This window comes from Equus caballus, chromosome 26 (assembly GCF_041296265.1).
Source record: "Equus caballus isolate H_3958 breed thoroughbred chromosome 26, TB-T2T, whole genome shotgun sequence".
Taxonomy (NCBI): Eukaryota; Metazoa; Chordata; class Mammalia; order Perissodactyla; family Equidae; genus Equus; species Equus caballus.
In genome coordinates this window covers 20,998,603-21,014,473 of record NC_091709.1, presented here as the reverse complement: position 1 = coordinate 21,014,473, position 15,871 = coordinate 20,998,603, and the positions used below count along the sequence as shown (strand labels likewise).

The following is a 15,871-nucleotide window of genomic DNA, read 5'->3' as shown; positions in this document are numbered from 1 at the left end:
TAATTGACAAGTGATTCCTCCACATAGACTTTAATAGCGTATTTTATAAGGAGTTCTATTTGTGTTAAAAGAAAATATGTCAGTAGATTCTGTGTATCAAAGTTTGGTGTACAAATTAGTGCCCATTACTGGTAATTTTGAAATACCCACAGCCTGCTTCTGCCTCATCAAGGAAGTTCCTGTTTTCAATGGTGTTTAATTTGATGTATATTTTTTTGCCTTTTTCCTTTGTTATTGAGAAACTAGCTGTCTTTCCAGGATAGTGGAATTTTAGTATTTTCCTTCCAACCTAATTTATCAAAAATAATTTTGCAAAGTGAAAACTTGATAATTAAGAACATTTACATGTACATGTATCATAATTTGAAAAGTATATGAAGCTACAGCAGGTGATGCTTGATTTAACAAGGAGAGCTTTTATATTAGAAATATATATAGCATTTTGCATCCTTAAAAATGATGTCTTGATCAGAATGCTTCAGTAAGAACATTCATCACATAATTCTTGGTTTCATAAATGTAATTTAAGATAAATTCAATATCTTGTTTCAACAGCTGAAACAAAAGTCATGGTTTTTAGATAATTGCACTGTTCAATAATGTATTCCATTAAGAATCACTTTTGTTGTTGTTAACCAAAGTTTCTTCCTGTATGTATAATTTGGAAATTATCGTGGAAGACCATGGATACACTATAAAACTTTCCTGGTTGAACCAATTTTTAGCAGTTTAATCTGTGTATTTGGGAAGAAGTGGGCCAAGATATTGAAGAATAGACAGTTCATTTCCATTTCAGCTGGGTAAAGGCTTGGAGGTGTGGAGGAGCATGCTCAGTTCAGGAACCTGCAAGTTAAATTAATTTCAGAATTGTCACATGGCAAAGATCACCTGTAACAAACAAACAAACAAATAAGTATGCAAGCATACACGCACACAAGTAAGAACTGTGATTCTGAAACAGACACATGCTAGTCTGCTTTCTTACTCTGTGATCCAGTGCAACATTTTGGCAGAACATGCGTTATAACCAAAAGTACGTGAAGATCTTGTCTTCCAAGATGGGGAACACTTTAAAAACAGAGTGTACCCTGTACGTAAATGCAGAGTGTACTAAACTGCAGAGTGTAAGTGTACTAAAAACCCCAGGAGCTTTGATCAAATGCCAGCTGTTACATCAGTTTTGTTGGTAATCTTTCTTACTGATCTGTGACCTTGACCTTGTGCTTGTGTCTGTATATCAAATCTATTTTAGAGATGGGGAGACCATAGTTGAGTTTAATAGAATTTATGCTCCAATCTCAAAGGATGTTCCTCTATGTATATATATATATATACTATAAACCCTCAAACAATTCCAGGAGAAGAAAGCACCATTTTCCATTATATTTCATATTTTGATAGAAATTGGAAAATATTATGCTTTTCAAAACTGATAGAAAGCACCATAGTTTGAAAAGCTATTGGAAGAGGTTAGGAGAAGATATGCCCTCTGTTAGTTTTATACCCTCTGTTAGTTTTACATTTAAACCCTTTTTTTCACACTTGTGTGCTACCCAAATAATTTGTTATTATTTTGTGTTTCTTCAGAGATTCTGTTGTTTTTTTTGAGAACAGTAGAAGTCACTGAGCAGACATTAATGTTAATGCTAAATAAATATCACGTGTTCCTTGTCATATAATAATTCTCTTCCTGGATTTTTAAAAATTACATTAGAGTGAATTTTATTTAACAGTATTCTGGTTTCTGTGTTTTCAAGATAATGCAACAGCATCCAGGAAGACATTGCGTTTTTGGAATAGAAATTGTGGACAGTTAAACTTTTTCTCTAGTTCCCTTGCTTCTGTCAACCTTTTTAACTTAAAATCTCCAGCTTCTTCATCTTAATTTTGATTTAAAATTAAATTTTTTTAATAAACTGTAGAGGTAGAGTAAAATGGATAGAGGGTTTATTGAATCTGATTCACATACGCAAGCCTTCTGAGGATAATTCAGAACAAAGAAGCTCGTCTTTATTTTGCTATATCAATTATAAGGGATATTTGTTTCTGTCAGCAGGACAGTTATTTCACCTCTCTCATGCATTTATCTATGTCATCAAGTGTCTTAAATCTTCACTATTGCTTTATATTCAGTATCTAACTACTGTGAGATAAGCAAAAGCTCGAGTTTGAATATAAGCTCATATTTAGCCTTTAAATAGACATCTGTTTAAAATTCTGTGACCCTAGTGAAGAAAATAATGAAGATAAATAACTTTGGGGGATTAGGTGGGTAAGGTGTATGACTATTTCAAAACCATCTTCGTCCTCTAGAATTCACGAAAAAGACTCTGAGACATATGGGTCAGGGCTGTTTTCACCTTTCTGGTTAAAATGCTTGTCATTTTTATCAACTACGATTTGATAAATTACTTAGAATCATAGAAATAAAATTTTAGAGTTGAAGAAGGCCTCAGATACATGTCTCCTAGTGTTGAACGCTTGAGTTGGTCAAGCACTGGTGTCTCCTTGTAAGCCTCTTTTAAGGGGCAGCGTGAGTGACACTATTTTACTCCTGTGGAAGCAGCTGACAGCAAGGTAAAGCTGATGGGCCTGGAAGTTCGGAGCAAATATGGCTTTGGGCAAAAGTATGTACGGCCCTCAGGTTGCAATGGAGAGCAGTCTGGGCACCTGCTTTACTTGCTACCGTGTCAGTGGCTTCTGTCACCAGTCTCTGAAGAGTGTTTGTATCTAAACTGAGAACCCCTGGGAGAGGGTAAGAAGCTCTTATGGTCTAATTTCAAATGTTGAGGGCTGTCACTTGAGAAAATGTTTTAAGATCGGTTTAGTTTCCTGGCACCCATCCAAATGTACAACCACTCATTCACCTTTTGATAGCTAATACTACAAAGAAAGTTATTGTCTTGGAATTCAACTTCTGGCAGAGGATATATACTAATTTTGATTTTTTTCCAAGAAATTAGAAATATATTCTGATAAATGAAATTTCAGGCCTACTCCTTTACTATGCCCTTATTATTCCCAGCTATGAAATGGCAACAACTGAATGTTTCTTTTATTCTTAATTTTTCCCAAAAGCTAACTTTTCATTTATAATAGAGGATTCGCTGTAGTCTTCACTTTTCAGTGAGGCCCCGGGACCCTTATTTGAAATGTTACTTTTCCTTTCTTGTTCTATGAAGTTAAGTGCTGGGTTTTATGTATTCTAACTTTTCATCAGCCCTTGGTTTGGAAAGCTAATCTCGTCCATTTGGATAAAATGTTTGGTGTTACATCCTCTCGGTGAATTGTTCTTGGGTTTTTGTTTCCTGTTCAACTTTTGCAACTTTCTTTCCAAGTCTCTCCTTAAAGAAGACCAAGAGTTCTCTGAATTATTTACCTGCATTTGTATTGCTTAAGTAAAAATTTCAATAATTAAGGCTTTGGAATCTTCAGAGTACTTAGATATTTTTCTTCTGATCCTTAATGAAGCATCGTAATGTTTTTCTTGTCCTTTTGTATAATAAGCATCTCCCAAATAATCCACAGTGGAATTTAGATAATATTGTTCAATAGGAGTTGTTCTTGAATGCCACAATTAAGTAGCCTTTCAGTTACTTCTGCATTTTGAGGAACCAGAGCCAAGAATCCAAGTGCTCATTGAAGTAGCCTTGCAGAAATACCTTTCAATTCAATACTCCAACAGGTGTTACTTGATAATGCAGAAGAAATTGGAGTAGATTTCATTGAAACAAATGGAACTCATGAGGTATTCATTAGACGTTATTTAAATAGCATACAAAGTGGCTTCCTAGATGTTTAATCATTAAAGTCTGTTTTTAATGGAGAATTTGATTGCAAGTAAGATACTGAATCTTCTCCTTATAAACAACTGGAAAAAGACCTTTCTCATTATCTATTCTCAACCAAAAGTACTCCCACGTATAAGAATCCTGTTAGATGCATCCTTTGTTTATCTAAGTAAAATCTTATTACTTGGACTTTACCATTTCAAAAATGTTTAAATATTCAGCAGACTTTGCCTTTGCTTAATAAACCATTTCCAAATAGAAAGTGAAAAACATATTGCAATGGAAATAGTTTACTTCAGAGAATCAATGTAAGACCTACTTAGGAACTGTTAATATGTGAATTATTTACAACTGTCTTTTATTGATTAAAGCTCTTTTAAAAAAAAGTTACACTGCAGCATAATTTCATGGTTTTTAGGTACTTTAAAAAAAAGAAAATGTATCTTTTCAAGAAATATACCCCGAATTCAAGCGTTTTACTAGATATTTCATTAAACTAGTCTATGTGTTGAAACTTAGATCTTTCCCAAAATCTATCTATGCATATGGTCAAGATTCTGTGGAATTTTTTCATGGTTTAGTTTTATTCTATTATTTTGTTTAATATTTCTCCCGTGCCATAACAATAATTTTTTTCACTGCTTGCTAGTGGACCAGTAAAATCTCAATTTTATGAAATTTAAAAGATACTTTTATGCTTATAAACAATTTTCAATTAAAAGGAAGATTCGGTTTTATAATTTTAACACTGTAAAGTAGTTGTACATGAATTTTATTAAATTGTCTTGAAATGCATTAACCTTTGGTGTACTATCAGGGTTCTTTGGACCCAGTTTTAATTTTTGAGGTCTGTTTTTTGTGGGGTTTTTTTTTTCATGTTTCTAACTAGTAGGAAGGATTATATTACATGACTTTTTTTTTTTTAAAGTTTTAATGAATGTGTTTTTAATAGAAAAAAACATTGTATCTTGTTATTACAGTATATGTCCATTGGAACCTTTTATATAAATCAAAGATACATTATGGAATCTTAGTGATCTTATTTTTCCTGTATCTTTAACCATTTTATCATCTTGAGAATTAATTTATCATTTATTCCCAACTGTGCCAAATAAAGACTAAACTACTAAGCCAAAAGGAAAATAATGGAAGTGCCTAGAATGATGATGCAGTAATGAAGTGTTGTCATTATTACATCATCTTCAGTTTTCTTATTGCATAGCTCATTAATATTGTATTATCTTTCAAGCATGTAAAAAAAAGTCTGGAGACGCTATCTTTGTAGTCTTTCTATTTTGTCTTAACTTTTAGTAAATACAGTAGAGAATTCACTATTTTTCATTTCCCATCGATAATGTCAAAGAGAAGAAAGTTGGCTTAGGGAGATGCTCCAGTTAGATGAATCAGAGGATGAATGGTACTAGCACTCTAGACATGATTGAAGATGGTGACGTTGATTGTATAAGCAACACCTCTGACTATTGTTTTCAGATGACAGTATCCCAGATGAATTTTCTCCAACTCAAGAATCAATGAGTGAACAATATAGTTCTTTTTTTCTCCAGCTTTATTGAGATATAATTGACATATACAACATCGTATAAGTTTAAGGTATACAATATGATGATTTGATGTGCATATATATTGCAGAATGATTGCATAGTAAAGTTGGTTAACAATCCATCACCTCACATAGTTACTATAATAATGTAGTTCTAAAGACAAAAGGGAAATATAGTATGTTCATCCAGTTAGTTGCTTAATAGGAAGGACGTCATCACTCAGTATTTTGTGACAAGAACCTCTATGCTCTGTTTTGCTTAAAAGCTGCAAAGCAGTATTCTTTCTTCTTTTATGATGTTGGCACACCCAAATTTATTTGAAATAGTTCGTAAGTGGACAAATACTGAAGGCTGGTGTGTAGTAAGAGATTGGGAGAAAATAGATGACATAGAAATGAAATAATTCATTGGCTTGATCATTGTTAGTAAATCTAAAAGTAAAAAACATTTTGCAGTTATGGAACAAGGAAGATTTCTGTCCTTCCTTCAACATAATTATCAGCTGTTAAAGTTGTCCAGAGTAAGATGTTTTGAATTATACAGGTACCAAAAGAAGACCCATAAGTGATGATTAAGCTAGAACATCTTAGACATATATTTGAAACCTGGAATCAGCAAGGTATTTCCAGGTTCATGTGTGACACTTAATGAGCTGTCCGTTTCAAAATGCCTTGCCCATTTTGTGTATGTTGTCCTTTAAAACCTGGAAAATATGGAATTAAGAATTGGATTTGCTACTTGTAAGTCCTTATTAAAAATTCTGATGAAGTTGTTTTACATTATCCCTTTATTCTTCCTCTGTAAATTATTGATAAGTTGATTTAAATATTAATAAAGTCTTCATTAGACCCAGGTGGTAAATTTTTCTTGGTATACTGAGGGTTAAATGAACTCATTAAAATTATAAAGAGCTGATTTTGATTTAGGATGATAATTCTAAAATCAAAATTAAGTCACTGTTTAGTATACTAAATGTTACACTAAGTTTTTCTTAAAATCGGTTTTTCTAAATACTTTATGGAACCACCCTATAAAAATAACAACTAAGTTGAAACAAAACTGCTCCATCAGCTTTTATTTTATCACTGGGTAAGTTTTAGTTTTTTCCCTTCATATATGTGTTTTGGGTGTTCATTAAAGAAATTTTGCTTTACTTTACCTGTCGTATCTATCAACCTAATGTTTAAAGACAGGATATTAATACAATCTATTTTAGTTCCTAAACTAAAGTTTTCCTTCTAAAGCCTCATGAGATTTACAAAATTTGTGAGGCCATTGTTTGTTCATTTGTATTTTTTTCCTGTTTTTCCTTTTTTTTTCTGTCCCCTCAGTAGTTTTACTCTCTTTGATCCCACTTAACCTCCATAAACCATATGTTTTGAGTAATTCTGTTTCCTTTACACAGAAATCGTTTAACAAGTGTGCACCATACAAATAGCATCTCTTCCTTGTATTTATGGAGAGAATGTTGAGAACCATTAAAGAGCCATGTCTGCAAGCTCTAATAAGATCGTTATTGAAATCAGTCATAAACCAGTGGATCCACTGACAAGCCAGTGAATCACACTATTTTATGAAATACTCCAGTTTTAAAATACATTGCTTACAAATCTCTAAAGAAGCCTCACACATTTAGATATTTTTAACTGAATGTACTTAAGTAGTGTTAAACACCTGGTAACACTTAAGTGCTATGTATGGTGGTAATATTTTACATTACACTCTAATATCTGTAGGGCCCAAGGAGCTGATCTGCATCGAAGTATCATGGCTCCTTTTCTTTTTTTTCTAAATTTCTCAATTAAATTCTGTAGTATAGAAATGAAGAAGCGAGACTTGGGAAAGGCAGGAAGAATCGTTAATTATTTCTACCACTTTAGATGTTTAAGGGATAGAAAAGGAAGTGATCTGAAGAAATTTGGCCCACTCAGTTCCCTGAAGAGTTGTTAAAAGTAGGGTCTGAGTGAACTCAGGCCTTCAGGAGTCTCAGAACTCCGACTTTCTTAGGCATTTCATTTTCTGCTAGAATGGTGGTAGTGCCACAGGAAGCAGCATCTCATATCCACAATCCTTCAAATTACAGACTCATCTTATTAAGAAACAGGTTTCTATGAGGAGCTCTTTTTCCTCTCATTGCTTCATGTAATTGGTGCTGTTTATAGAATTTCTTTGCAAAGAAATTAATGAAAAGTAACCACCTTGACTTAGAATTTTCTGGAAACAGTTATTCATCTTCCCTTCGAATCTATTCTAAATTTGTCTCTTGCCCCTCTTCTACAGGATGATGTGATGGTTTAGTGTATACACATAGTTATGTTTATATGTATTATAGTAACCACGTTTTCTAAACTAAAAATTGGTACAAGGGCCTGAACACATTTTTGTAAATTATTTTCATTTTAAAATCTTTTGAAAAATTTTTTCAAATCACATATAGGGTCTTAATTTATACTTATAACAAAGTCACACAAAAAGAAATAGCATGGGTAGGGAGAAGAACATTTTATATTAGGAACACCCTAGAAACTTAGGGTTACAGGTTCACCTGTAACCTGTCTTCTGCATCTGCTAGGAGTGGTCCTCACATTAAAATGTCTACATAGAGCACAAAGCTATGTATGTTTTAAAGCCTTACTTTAAAAACAGATGCATTAAATCTTTGATGGACCTGAGTGAGCATCTAAAGCATCACTCTCTTCTGTTTTTTACTGTCGTGGTAAAAGTTATGGGTGAATAAGCTTGTGATCATATTTAAATGTGTATGAACATAACTAAGACTGTCACACTTTGCACGGGCCTACAAAATCATGTTATGTTTTTTAAGTGCTTCCATTTCTTTGAAAACAGAAATTCTACCAATTACTTACGTAACGTCTGATGTTTGGAGGCGGATGTCCAAAGTGAATCTGTTCTGTGGGCCCCAACCCCACATCAGACTCATCAGATGAGTCCATGTCATGTGCATCTCTTTTCCTCTTTCTCAACTTCTGCTTTTGTTCCTTCCTAAGCTCCCAGTAATGTAAGGAAGCTCGTTCTAGCTCCCATATAGAGCTCGAGTGCCAGATAGGAGAGTTAGCATTCACATTACGTTGCAGAAAAGTGCTTATGAAAATTCGAAACCTTAGTGAGCTTTGCAAGATAGTTATATAACATTAAACTGTTTTCTCTAATTGATTTGGTCATTTTAAGAATATAGATTAATCCATAGTATTTCCAGTAGAGATTTCTCGTTTAGTAGGGATGGCAATAGAATAAATTACTAAAGAAGTGACTATAATGCGTATATATGTGTATATACACCTAAAAACTAACAAGTATTATATTCTTTTGCTTATGGGTGTCATAGCATAATCCTAGTTCTGCATCTCATTAACTATGTTTTATTTTTATTTTTTTTTTAGAACCGATGTTTGCATTTAATGGGCAGCAAAAGATGAAGAAGGAGAAGCGGTATATTCACTAAGGATTCCGTCTGCTTGCTGCTGCAGAGCTCTGTGTTACAGAATTCTGCTGCTGCTTCTCGCTTAGGAGTTGGTCAGCTCTGTGGTCAGACTGCTCTAGAGTTTGCCTGCCTTTTTCTTGTCATTGCCAGCAGAATTCCTGGACAGAATGTGACAGTCCATCTCTAATTACTATGGAAGATGATAAACTGCCGCTCGCTTGTTAAAGTTACGTCTCCATCACCCACAGAAAACCATTCTTTAAAGTGACTAGAAACCAAGCCCTTGTGAACACTTCTATTGAACATGACTCATGGAGAAGAGCTTGGCTCTGATGTGCACCAGGATTCTGTTGTTTTAACTTACCTAGAAGGATTACTAATGCATCAGGCAGCAGAGGGATCAGGTACTGCCGTCGACAAAAAGTCTGCTGGGCGTAATGAGGAAGATCAGAACTTTAACGTTTCTAGTAAGGCATTTCCCACCTGTCAAAGTAATGGGCCAGTTCTCAATACACAGACGTATCAGGGATCTGGCATGCTGCATCTCAAAAAGGCCAGACTATTGCAGTCTTCCGAGGACTGGAATGCGGCGAAGCGGAAGAGGCTGTCTGATCCCATCGTAAATATAAATGTGAAGAAGGAAGCTTTGCTAGCAGGCATGGTTGACAATGTGCCTAAAGGCAAACAGGATAGCACATTACTGGCCTCTTTGCTTCAGTCATTCAGCTCTAGGCTGCAGACTGTGGCTCTGTCACAACAAATTAGGCAGAGCCTCAAGGAGCAAGGATATGCCCTCAGTCATGATTCTTTAAAAGTGGAGAAAGATTTAAGGTGCTATGGTGTTGCATCGAGTCACTTAAAAACTTTGTTGAAGAAAAGTAAAGCTAAAGATCAAAAGCCTGATACCGATCTTCCTGACGTCACCAAAAACCTCATCAGAGAGAGGTTTGTAGAGTCACCGCATCATGTTGGACAAAGCGGAACAAAGGTCATGAGTGAACCCTTGTCGTGTGCCGCAAGATTACAGGCTGTTGCAAGCATGGTGGAAAAAAGGGCTAGTCCTGCCACTTCACCCAAACCTAGTGTTGCTTGTAGCCAATTAGCATTGCTCCTTTCAAGTGAAGCCCATTTACAGCAGTATTCACGGGAACATGCTTTAAAAACACAAAATGCGAATCAAGCGGCGAGTGAAAGACTTGCTGCTATGGCCAGATTACAAGAAAATGGCCAGAAGGATGTTGGGAGTTTCCAGCTCTCAAAAGGAATGTCAAGCCATCTTAATGGTCAGGCAAGAACATCCTCAAGCAAACTAATGGCTAGCCGAAGTACATTTCAAAATGCAATGGGTATCGTTCCTTCTTCCCCCAAAAATGCAGGCTGTAAGAACTCACTGGAAAGAAACAATATAAAACAAGTTGCTAATAATAGTTTGCTCTTACATCTTCTTAAAAGCCAGACCATACCTAAGCCCATGAACGGACACAATCATAGTGAGAGAGGAAGCATTTTTGAGGATAGTAGTACACCGACAACTGTCGATGAATACTCAGATAACAATCCTAGTTTTACAGATGATAGCAGTGGGGATGAAAGCTCTTATTCCAACTGTGTTCCCATAGACTTGTCTTGCAAACACCGCACCGAAAAACCAGAACCCGACCAGCCTGTTTCTCTGGATAACTTAACTCAGTCCTTGCTGAACACTTGGGATCCAAAAGCCCGCGATGTAGATAGCAAAGAAGATCCAGATACCTCAAAGAATTCTAAGCTAAACTCACACCAGAAGGTAACACTTCTTCAGTTGCTCCTCGGCCATAAGAATGAAGAAAATACAGAGAGAAACAACAGCCCTCAGGAAGTGCACAGTGATGTGACAAAGTTCAGTACGCAGAATTACACAAGGACTTCTGTGATAGAGAGCCCCAGTACAAATAGGACTACTCCAGTCAGCACTCCGCCGTTACTGGCATCCACCAAAGCAGAGTCGCCCATCAATCTTTCCCAACACTCTCTGGTCATCAAATGGAATTCCCCGCCATATGCCTGCAGCTCTCAGCCTGAAAAGCCAGCGAATACCGCCTCCAACCACTTGATGGACCTTACAAAAAGCAAAGAGTCGCAAGGAGAGAAACCAGCCCAGAATGAAGGTGCCCAAAACCCTGCAACTTTCAGTGCCAGTAAACTGTTACAAAATTTAGCACAATGTGGAATGCAGTCTTCCGCGTCAGGGGAAGAGCAGAGACCCAGTAAACAGCTGCTCGGTGTGAACACAGATAAACCTGTAGGTATGATTGATAGGTTAAATAGCCCCCTGCTCTCCAATAAAACAAATGCAGTTGAAGAAAATAAAGCATTCAGTAGTCAAGCAACGTGCCCCGAACCAGGACTTTCCGGTTCTGAAATAGAAAATCTGCTTGAAAGGCGCACTGTCCTCCAGTTGCTCCTGGGAAACCCCAACAAAGGGAAGAGTGAAAAGAAAGAGAAAAACCTTTTAAGAGATGAAAGTACTCAGGAACATACAGATAGAGCTTTAAATGAACAAATACTGATGGTAAAAATAAAATCTGAGCCTTGCGATGACTTACATATACATAATACAAATGTGCACTTGAGCCACGATGCTAAGGGTGCCCCGTTCTTAGGGATGGCTCCTCCCGTGCAGAGAAGCGCGGCTGCCTTACCAGCGTCTGAGGACTTTAAATCGGAGCCCATTTCACCTCAGGATTTTTCTTTCTCGAAGAATGGTCTGCTAAGTCGATTGCTGAGACAAAATCAAGAGAGTTACCTGGCGGACGATCTGGACAACAGTCCCAGAAATAGTCAGCTGACACTTGTAGAATCAAAGAATCTTTGCATGGTCCCTAAGAAAAGGAAGCTTTATACTGAGCCGTTAGAAAATCCATTTAAAAAGATGAAAAATAACCTAGTCGATGCCACAAACAGTCACAGTGCTCCGGATGTACTGTATGGGTCCTTGCTTAACCAGCAGGAGCTGAAATTTAGCAGAAATGATCTTGAATTTAAATATCCTGCCAGTCATGGTTCAGCCAGCGAAAGTGAACACAGGAGTTGGGCCAGAGAGAGCAAAAGCTTCAATGTTCTGAAACAACTACTTCTCTCAGAAAACTGTGTGAGAGATTTGTCCCAGCATGGAAGTAACTCTGTCGTCGACAGTAAAAAGAAAGGACACAAAAATAACGTGCCCAGTAGCAAACCTGAATTCAGCATTTCTTCTTTAAACGGACTCATGTACGGTTCCACTCAGCCCAACGCTTGCGTGGATAACAGGACATTTCCATACCCTGGAGTAGTGAAAACTGCCCTGAGTCCTCCTTTCCCTGAGTACTTGGGCTGTGCGGGGTCTAGACCAGAATCTGGGCTCTTGAATGGGTGTTCCATGCCCAGTGAGAAGGGACCCATTAAGTGGGTTATCACAGATGGGGATAAGAATGAGTATGAAAAAGACTCTCCAAGACTGACCAAAACGAACCCAATACTGTATTACATGCTCCAGAAAGGAGGCAATTCTGTTACCAGTCGAGAAACACAGAGCAAGGACATGTGGAGGGAGCCTTCGTCTGCTGACAGTGTCTCACAGGTTACAATCAAGGAAGAGTTACTTCCTGCTGCAGAAACTAAAGCTTCTTTCTTTAATTTAAGGAGCCCGTATAATAGCCATATGGGGAATAATGCCTCTCGCCCACACAGCGCCAATGGAGAAGGTTATGGACTCCTGGGAAGCGTGCTAACAATAAAAAAAGAATCAGAATAAAACGTACCTGCTATCCAGCTTTGGATCTTTTTAAAACTAATTAGTATGAACTTGAGATCTGTATAAATAAGAGCATGATTTGAGAAAAGCATGGTATAATTGAAACTTTTTTCATTTTGCAAAGTATTGGTTACTGGTGACGTTTAAATATGCATACTACTTTTTGCTTTGCGTTAGATGTCATGAGGAAACTACTGAACTAGCAATTGGTGGTTTAACACTTCTGTATGCACCAGACAACTGTGAGCAACCTCCGAATGAAATTCTTTTATAATCGCAAATAATAGGCATCAATTAAAAGGTAAACCTCCATCCACGGTGGATTAATGCATTTTGCTGCCTTTATTAGGGTACTTTATTTTGCTTTTCAGAAGTCAGCCTACGTAACACATTTTTTTAAAAGTCCAAATTGTTAAATAACTCTTTAAAGGATAATTACTGAATAAAAACCCTAGCGTTGATGCACTTCTCATTATCGAATTCAAAAATAAATTAGAAAAATTCTGCTTACATTTTTCACTTTTGCTAAAACACATATTTATTTTTAACTCTTGGAAGGGGTTTTGTGGTTCCCAATGTGTCTGCCCCACCCAAGTCCTTTTCAATATCTATTTCTTTAAACCTTGTACTACTTAGTAAAAATTGCTTACAATTGATGGAAGTTTGATAGAGCCTTAAAAAAAGGCAGATTTCCATTTTTGTATTTTAACTACTTTACTAAATCAATATTCCTCCTTTTACAGAATTAGGAAAGTTAACATTTATCTTCAGGTGGTTTCCTGAATAGTTGAATATTTAAGAAGTTGTTTTTAACAAAAGCAAAATGGCTTTTCTTTGGACAATTTTCACCATCTCTTGTAAAAGTTACTTCTCACCATTTCTGTGGTACCTGTGAGTCTTATGACCAGGGTTTCTTAAAGCTGGACTCAGACCACCTGCATTAGAACCATCTGGAGCACTTGTTTTAGAATGCAGATTCCTAGGCAGCATCTCAGATCTACAGAACAAGAATCTCTGCTAAGTGGACCTGGGAATCTTTCATCTGCATCTTAACACTCCCTAGGTGTTTCTTCTGCACACTGAAGTTTGAGAACCATTGCTTTTGACTTTTCTCAGAACGCAGGACTATAAAAAAAACTATTTGATGCTTTATTTTCCCCAATCCAGTCAGACATCAACTCAAAATTTGCAGTATTGTAGTTCATATATTACCGTTATGTCTTTGGAAATCGGGTTCAGAATACTTTTTATGACAAAAAAATTGGGTGGAGGGGACAACTTTCATATCTGGCTCAACATCTCAGGAAAATCTGTGATTATTTATGTGTTCTAATGAGTAACATCTCCTTAATTAGCCTTAGGGATGGAATAACAGGGCCACTTACCAAACTCAGGTGATTCCGGGATGGTTTGGAAACTCCTCTTGAATATGTCCTCACCTTCTATTAAAATCATTGCCCTAAGAACAGTGCTGACAATGATGAAAACCTTTCTTTCAAACCCAAGAAAGTCACTAAACTCAGATTGACTAAAGAGGAAAGTACAAAGGGCACATATGCATGACAGAGTTGTACACAGTCACTCCATCGGATCTATTATTTTAAAAGAGTGGTTAAAAGTAAACACTGATATGGTCTTGGAAGAACTTAATGTACTATTGAGTCACGTGGGGTTTCAGTCTTGAAAGAAGTCCATGTTTTTAAGTTCAGTTTTTATAATCCACAATTCATTCACCAGATAATATTTTTGTTTTTAATTGCGAACCAGGTTAGCAACTGACCTGTCAAAAAATTGTTATGTAATCAACTGTTAATTAGAAGGAAATCTATTTGAAGTTCTACTTGAAGTTATTTCTAAGATTTTTATATTAAAAATGAGTGTTATTTCCTAATATGATCTGAAACCCTAAATGATTATTTTTTTCTCAAAATGATTTGTAAATAGTTACTGGATATATTATAAAATAACAGTCAGGAGTGAACATTACGCTACATCATGGAGAGATGAAGGCATATGCTTATTCTGAGATGAAAATTCCACTGGCCGGCGGATATATTCTTCTCCATCCCGTCTTTACTCAGTGACAATCTTATTGTCTACACAATACAAATAAGCTTTGAAATAAGTCATTTTTTTCCTGCCATTGTGAAAAGTCTGGAGACTTAGAGGTATGCTAGAAAAAATGTTGATGTTCCCCTTTGATTAGGGGAAAACAGGCTTGACAAGGAAGGGAAATTTAGGTCAGGGAAAAGAATATCAAAGGCCAGTGTTGCTGTTTTTTTCTTTGATTCTTTGCTTGGTTGGTTGTTTTTGTTGTTGTTAGCAGTTAAAGGAATAAGGATATGTAGTGCATAAATAAACATGACCACAAAGAATGCTGTTCTGATTAACTAGAGAATGTCCCCAATTTGAGTTTAGTATGATTTGAAAGAAGAGCAGTGAGAAAGGGCATCCATCCATAAATTCACTTTGTTTATGCATATGTAGATACAAGGACACACATACACACATTTTCAAGGACTATTTTAGATATCTAGACAATTTCTTCCTAATGAAGTCATTTGTGAAAGGGTACTACAGCTCTCATTGACATCGGTAAGGTAGCATTACCTGTTTATTCTCTGCTGCATCTTACAGAAGAGTAAACTGGTGAGAGTATATATTTTATATATATATATATAATATGTATATATATATATATGGACTTGTTACATGAAGATGTTAAAATCAGTTTTTAAAGGTGATGTAAATAGTGATTTCCTTAATGAAAATTACATATTTTGTATTGTTCTAATGCAACAGAAAAGCCTTTTAATCTCTTTGGTTTCTGTATATTCCATGTATAAGTGTAAATATAATCAGACAGGTTTAAAAAATTGTGCATGTATGTATACAGTTGCAAGTCTGGACAAATGTATAGAATAAACCTTTTATTTAAGTTGTGATTACCTGCTGCATGAAAAGTGCATGGGGGACCCTGTGCATCTGTGCATTTGGCAAAATGTCTTAACAAGTCAGATCCGATGTGCATCCCAACATGGCAGTATTCCATTTCTGGACATGACCTGTGGTTTAAGCTTTGTGAAAGAATGTGCTTTGAATCCAAGGGTCTTAAAACTTTTTAAAATCAAGTCAACCTCTCTTCAGCATATAGAGTTCACACAACTACTTTCATGAATTTTTTAATCCCATTGGAAATGTAATCTTATACCAGGAGTATTCCAGTATCCTGGAATATAGGCACATTACCATTCATGGTATGAATTCTGGGGTTTACACAACCAATTTTGATGCTATCTGCTCA

The 15,871-nt window shown here is 36.1% G+C and overlaps 1 protein-coding gene across 2 annotated transcripts in view; it reads left to right on the top strand.

Moving 5' to 3' along the window:
• The window catches only part of NRIP1 (nuclear receptor interacting protein 1), a 43,586-nt gene extending 29,847 nt beyond the window's left edge, over positions 1–13,739 (top strand). The window contains exon 2 of one of the 2 annotated variants that reach the window (XM_014736275.3): positions 8,755–13,739. In XM_014736275.3, the coding sequence (XP_014591761.1) occupies positions 9,100–12,567 (3,468 nt within the window). In that variant the 5' untranslated portion in view covers positions 8,755–9,099 and the 3' untranslated portion in view covers positions 12,568–13,739. Of the gene's footprint in view, positions 1–8,754 lie in introns of those variants that run through there. The other variant, NM_001256955.1, reaches the window with a different exon arrangement.
• Positions 13,740–15,871: the final 2,132 nt, after the last annotated feature.